The sequence below is a fragment of the Sinocyclocheilus rhinocerous genome, unplaced genomic scaffold, assembly GCF_001515625.1.
Source record: "Sinocyclocheilus rhinocerous isolate Xijiao unplaced genomic scaffold, SAMN03320098_v1.1 scaffold2386, whole genome shotgun sequence".
In the NCBI taxonomy this organism is placed as follows: Eukaryota; Metazoa; Chordata; class Actinopteri; order Cypriniformes; family Cyprinidae; genus Sinocyclocheilus; species Sinocyclocheilus rhinocerous.
This window is the reverse complement of record NW_015623807.1, coordinates 277,668-284,175: the sequence shown is the minus strand read 5'-3', so window position 1 is coordinate 284,175 and position 6,508 is coordinate 277,668. Positions and strand designations below refer to the sequence as shown.

Sequence of the window (6,508 nt, the reverse complement as noted above, 5' to 3'; positions counted from 1 at the left end):
CAGGAGTCCGAGTATGACTTTTATGGGCCAGGACGATATCGGGCAAAACAGTGACCGATAAGTGTTGCTTGCAAAGAGGAAATTAGCCAAAAGGACCTCTTGATAATGTATTAATGCGCTGTGAGATCCCAACACAGCTACTACCTTTAAGGTGCAATAACATTTGCCATTTTCGCAGGCGAAATCCAGCCAATTCAATAGGAATCCACACAATTGGGAATTTGTGTGAGGACAGATTTAGCAAAAGTTAGTCATGCAAATGCACCACCATCACCAAAAGAAAGCTGCTTGGTTTAAAAGTGGCATGTTTTGCCCACAGAATTTTGCTTATGTTTACTCTCTGCATGTTTGCGGACAACTAACCTGCCATCCACTCCACAAACAGGTTGTAGTTGTTCTTCTCACAGGTTGCCCCAAGCATCCGGATGATGTTGGGGTGGCTGAGGAGGCCCATCATGCGGATCTCCTCTCGTAGTGCCTCCACCACCTCTTCCTGCTCTGAGGAGGTGTTCCTCACATACGTCACCTGAAGAATAAAACCAATCTCAATCAAGCATTATGTCTGCATATAGTATGTTCATTCATTACGGCCAAAAACAAAACACATTCAGCCCCCTTTGTGCCTATATTTAGTGCCTTTGCATACCCGGCAACCCCGGGTATACCTTGTGTCACTGTTGTTGTAAGGGACCAGGCAACATCGTCTCAAAGCAGTTTTGAATCATTTTTGTAAATTTGCATTTACAACTAGCACACACAGATCCTCCTTAAACATGTTAGAAAAGAGCAAAGGCTAGTCTGAGAAAATGGTGGACATCGAAATTGGCTAAGGTAGGATTGATCAGTAATCAACGGTGAGGATGATGCAATAGATCAGTGGTTCCCAACCCTGGTCCTGGAGGCACCCCAACACTGCACATTTTGCATGTCTCCTTTCTCTGACACCAATTTCATGATGACCTGAATCAGGTGTGTTTGATTAAGGAGACGTGCAGTGTTGGGGTGCCTCCAGGACCAGGGTTGGGAACCACTGCAATAGATTACAAATCCATAGTGAAAATCTCATACGAAGTGCTGTGTGGTGTGTGACAGATATTCTCACCTGTTTGACAGCCATCAGAGTGCCAGAGTCCACATCCTGAGCCTGGTAACATGACGAAAAGGCACCCAGGCCAATCTGCTGACCTTTGAGCCATTCCATGCCCTCCCTGTATGGCTGCTTTGCTTTGGTATGACCAGGCAGAGTCTCTGGTGTCTGACCATGAAAAGCAAAATGGGGAAAAAAAATGAAGCCAAACACACTGTTTGATCTTAAAATGATACACGAGCAGTGCTTGCATAAGACTTTACAATTGCATTAAACTGAATGATTTGTGCAAGGTTTAAAACCTAAATATAGTGGTGTCAAATCTCTACCTTTAAGTGTTACAACAGCTTGTTACCCTAAAAGGGACATGTTTGTACCTTATTTACCAGTAAAGGGTTCATAGTAGCACCTTAACGGTATATATTACTAATTTTAACGGTAGATAAGATACAATGTTGTCCTTTTAAGAGCACTGACCCAGTGACAAGTTGTTGTATCCTTAAATGTTCGGTTTTTGCACCTTTTTTTCAACCGTGTACAAAGGATTCAGCCTCATTTTTGGGCAACGTGTACTATATTAGTAAAGCACTTACATCCACCTGAATAATGATCACGTCCTCTCCTTTCTCCACCTGTAACTGTGGGATGACAGGTAGGGCATCTTGCGACTCAGACATGGCCATGACCACCGCCAGCGCCTCCTCTTCCTCAGCTTCCATCTTCTCCTTGCACTTCTGGTTCTGGGTCACGTCCTCGCTGTACGTGTCGTCGCTCGTGTTCGCCTGCTCCGGTGACAGCACCGCCACTTCGGACTGGAAGGTGACGGTGCTGTCTGCCGCGGGGATGGAGGTTTCCAACAGGTCCTCCATGCTGGAGCTGAGATCAGCCAAGGCGTCCAGACCGTGGACTTTCTCCTCCACTGGGGTGAAGACCGAGTCCTCGCTGGGGATGAGAGCTGATCCGCCTCTGCAGACCGCGCCGTCTCTGGACCTGACCTCCTGAAGGTCCAGTTTCATGCTGCTCTTTGTCCCTGGGCTTAAAGCTTTAGCTCCTTCGGATGAGGCAGCGGGAGAGGGGCGAGTGGGTCTGGGCCAGTGGATCTGACTCAGTGGTCGAGCTTGGGTAAACACGGGCGAAGGCAGCTTCTCTGGCTCCTTACAGTTTAGTCCCTTCTGCAGAGGCAACTTACACTGGGTACTCAATGAGGACTGGGCGAGTTTGTTGGGCATAAAACTCTGCGGCAGGGCTTTGGGGTTTTCTGGAGGGAAGGCTGAGGCGTTGGCCATGGACAGAGAAGGAAGGCTCGGGGGTTGACTGGATGATGGGGAGTTCAAACACTGACTCACGGGTCTGTTTCGGGCCTGAACGGGGGGCTTTGGAAACTCAGCAGGGCTTGTGACGACGTTTGAGAGTCTCTCGGTTATATCGTCCACAGGAGCTGAACTGGCTTGACCTGAAAGCGCCACCTTGGCGGTGGGCTGCTGTAGATCAGGGGTGGGAGAGTTTCTTTCGGTGGCGCATGGGGAGTTATGGGGGGCTGAGGGTTCGAGGAAAGCGCTGGAGTGCGAACTGTAGGCCTTTAGGTCGTCTAGTCCCAGATGGATGACGTCCAGGATGTCCATCTCCTCAGCGATGGCCAGGAGACGCCGGCGCATGCGGGCATAGTGAGTGGAGCTGGTGATGTTGAGCATGTCCAGGAGCTTAACGAAGACATGAGGCACACGCGCTACCATACGAGCAGCGCTCAGGAAGACGCGGCGAGAGAGTTTACCCACCATGGAGTGAGAGTTATCGATGGACTGCAGCGCGAAACTCAGAAGAGGCAGCAGCTTCTGATACCTTCAAATTAAATATAATAAAACAATATAGTAAAGCACTTTGCACAAAGGCGGTGCAAACTGGCTTCTCTTTACATTTTAACTTTGTTCTAATGATCAAAAACTGAATATTGTATTGTGTCCTGTGTTTTGCTTGCAACCCTGTTAACACATGATGATTATTACTGCCAAATACAACATAAAAAGCGAACATATACCAATCTAGCATGCTCTTATTGAGTGATGGGTATCACTAGAGATTTCCCAATTCGTTTTGATCGTGTTTCTTAAGCTCCCGATTCAGTTTGACTCAATGTTGGCTGAATGTCTGATGCATAAGACACACAAAATGGGAAACACTTTGGGAGTTTCGAAAGTCGTCATCTGATTGGTTGAATTCATCAGGATTTCCAGAAGACATGAGTGTGGCTTTCTTTAACGAAAAACAAAGCCGTCATGATGCCAAACCGCCTCATGGAACAAGAAAGCTGTCATGTTTACAGCTGTGACAAATAGGGATGTCCCGAGCCGATCAAGCATTTTTTAAACTGATCGGTATCTGCTTTCTTAAGCCCGATCCCTATTTTATGTCAGCTGTCATGCCGGTATCATGCAGTAGGCTGCATTATGCGCCTTCCAGTAGATTTGCCAACCACAATTAAAAGGAAAAAAAGACGAACAAGTGTGTGTGTTCAGCCGCCATTAAAACCAAAAGAAGAAATGTGCGTGTTTGAGCTTCCATGTTCAGTGTATATAATACCACTTTTGAAACGATCACTCATTTATTTACTGCTTATATTTATCTGCTGTCAGACTATCTGAGACGTCGTTGTTATAACGCATTGCTATGAGTTGCGTCTTGCTTCAGATTTGACTGACAGAGTGGCATTCTGACACTGTGAGCTTAATGCTTTCTAACCATATCGCCACTTTTTTCCCTTCATGTTGCAATTATTCTGCTTATTAAAATACAAGTTCATATCAGTAGTTCTATATTCCACCAATGTCTTAATATAGTATGTGGAAATATATACATAGAGAGAGAGTTTATCTTATATATATATATATATATATATATATAAAATCCAGCCTATATGGATTGATTTGAATAACTTTAATGTACTTTAATTGTGCATCAAACACTAGGAATATATAAGTATCGGATCGGGACTCGGTATCGGCAGACACTCAATATTCAATGACTCGGACATCCCTAGTGACAATAATTCCTTATTAGGATCAACTAAAAATGCTGGACTTTCAGAAGTATGTGAAGTTCACGACATAGACTCTTGACGACTGAAGACGACGTTCTTGAATGAATGATTTATCGGTTGCATTATTGTAGCAACATCAACTTTACATTTCCACACCCCTAAAGAAGATGCTGAACAACATTTACAGTGATTTGTTGCTTTACATGTCGGTCAATGAAAGCTGCTGAGTCTGAAGGTCTGGCCATGCAAGACTAGAGATTAATCTACAATCCTGGTACTTGTTCTGCAATGCATTTTTTACAACTGTACAAATTTGATTTCCTTTTTATGCTCACGAACATTTTATCAGTTGAAAATATCACGTGTGTCCCAAAAAAATTGTTAACAGGGTTGCAAAAATGATACATCTTTAAAATGGTTCATATTAAATAGAGAACAGAAGCACAGTAAGATTAGGATGCATGTCTGTACCTCTCCACAACGTTTTGGGCCTGGTTACAGTCTCCACCTGACACAATATGAGGGTAGAATTCAGCAGGAAACTCCAGTAAGAGCCTGTCGATCAGACACAGCCGACCCAGCAGTGCTTGCCAGTTATTGGCCTCCGTTTTAGAGCCCAAGATACAGTTCAGGACATAGTCAACTCCACCAATACCAATAGAGCCTGATGGACAATCAGAGATGAAAACGTCTTCATTGAAAAGCAAACAAATATTTATACACACACATATACATACGTGACCCTGGAGCACAAAACCTGTCTTATGTCGCTGGGGTATATTCGTAGCAATAGCCAAAAAAAACATTGTATGGGTCAAAATTATTATTTTATGCCAAAAATCATTAGGATATCAAGTAAAGATCATGTTCCATGAAGACATTTGGTCAATTTCCTGCTGTAAATATATCAAAACTTAATTTTTGATTAGTAATATGCATTGCTAAGGACTTCTATAACAAAGAGTGAAAAATTTAAGGGGGTCTGAATACTTTCCGTACCCACTGTATATATATATACAGAAAGAAAGAGAAGAAAAGAATGTCTGTGAAAAGGAAAAAGGAGGTAATTTACTCATTCTAAACCTGTATTTTGAGCTATTCCTTTTTTACACAAAGTATTTATAATAGCTTTACGTGAGGTATGCTTGTTATATACTGAAAATGTTTCCTTCCCAATTTGCGTACTTATGCACTCCTCTATGCCACTGAAAATGCCAAAAAGAGAAAGTGTGGAACGTGGGTCACTTCATACACTCAACTGTCACAGCTCTAATTTGTACCTGCTTTGAGGATTTCTCTTCCCACAGCGAGTTCCCCCATTTGACCTTTGCACAGCTCCAGCAGAGTGGAGACAGACAGCTGACTGGTGCGACTACGAGCACAAAAAGAAAAACACTTTGCATTCAAAGTCAACATAACAATGTGAGGTCTTTTTCTGAACAAACTGAATGTTCCAAAAAAAAGGTTGATACTTGATCATCCATCAAGTACTGATTGGATAATGAAAAGCAGAACTGAAAAATATTAGGTTGTAGTGATGCCCGCTGAAAAAGAAAGTTGTTTGAGCAAACAACAAATGAAAGATTATAAAGACAACCATTGTTTACTTTAAAATAACACACACCCTTATATCATCTACAATAAGGCCAGGAAGGTGTAGTGGAGCAAATAGTGTCCATTTTGATTTCATACTGAAAACTTAAACAAAATCCTAATATCAGCACTTCAACAAACACCAGCATTTATTATTTATCTGTTTGTGACAGCGCCTGACCACTAGGTGGAGACAGCCCGTTAACTTCAGAGCCTAGACGGCGGCCTGAGATATGATTTGATGTATATCAGATCTTCTGATTGTGTTCACGTGGGGTCAGAGCTGTTCTCAAGCGAGTACCTGTTAGCGTCTGCACACTTGACCAGGATGGTCTCCACCACGGGCCGCAGCAGCTGCTGTAATCGCGTCCGCTCTGACACCGAGTGACAGGGAGTGTAGACCAGCATCGCTCGCAGGGTTTTCTGAAACAAACATCAACTCTGAATACAGATCCACACAACCACAAACAAACAAACAAACAAACCATATTCAGGACTGTGCCTCGTGTTGTGGACTCTCATGTCTACAATAAGTTCAGCTGGATTTGCCTCATGACCCAAAGAGGGCTGCACGATTAGCTGAAATAAATTCAACAAAAAGAGAAGCTTTAATGGTTTTACACCAAAATAAAAGCTTGAAATTAAGACAGCAATGAATATTAAATGTTGTAATTTTACAGTTGTACTGTGATTTTTAAATAATTTATTTCACAGTGAAACAATACAATAGCAATTGTTATTTTGTTTAATATATTTAGCAGTAAAGACAACATTATTATAGTCATATATATATA

At 42.8% G+C, this 6,508-nt stretch overlaps 1 protein-coding gene across 1 annotated transcript in view; it reads right to left on the bottom strand.

The window, feature by feature from the left end:
• LOC107737160 (mitogen-activated protein kinase kinase kinase 1-like) overlaps window positions 1-6,508 on the bottom strand; it is a 62,337-nt gene that overhangs the window by 6,483 nt on the left and 49,346 nt on the right. Inside the window, exons 12-16 of the mRNA XM_016548603.1 lie at window positions 6,016-6,137; window positions 5,402-5,493; window positions 4,593-4,785; window positions 1,681-2,926; window positions 1,103-1,255 (exon numbers count right to left, since the gene is read on the bottom strand). Of these exons, the coding sequence (XP_016404089.1) occupies window positions 1,103-1,255; window positions 1,681-2,926; window positions 4,593-4,785; window positions 5,402-5,493; window positions 6,016-6,137 (1,806 nt within the window). The remainder of the gene's footprint in view (window positions 1-1,102; window positions 1,256-1,680; window positions 2,927-4,592; window positions 4,786-5,401; window positions 5,494-6,015; window positions 6,138-6,508) is intronic.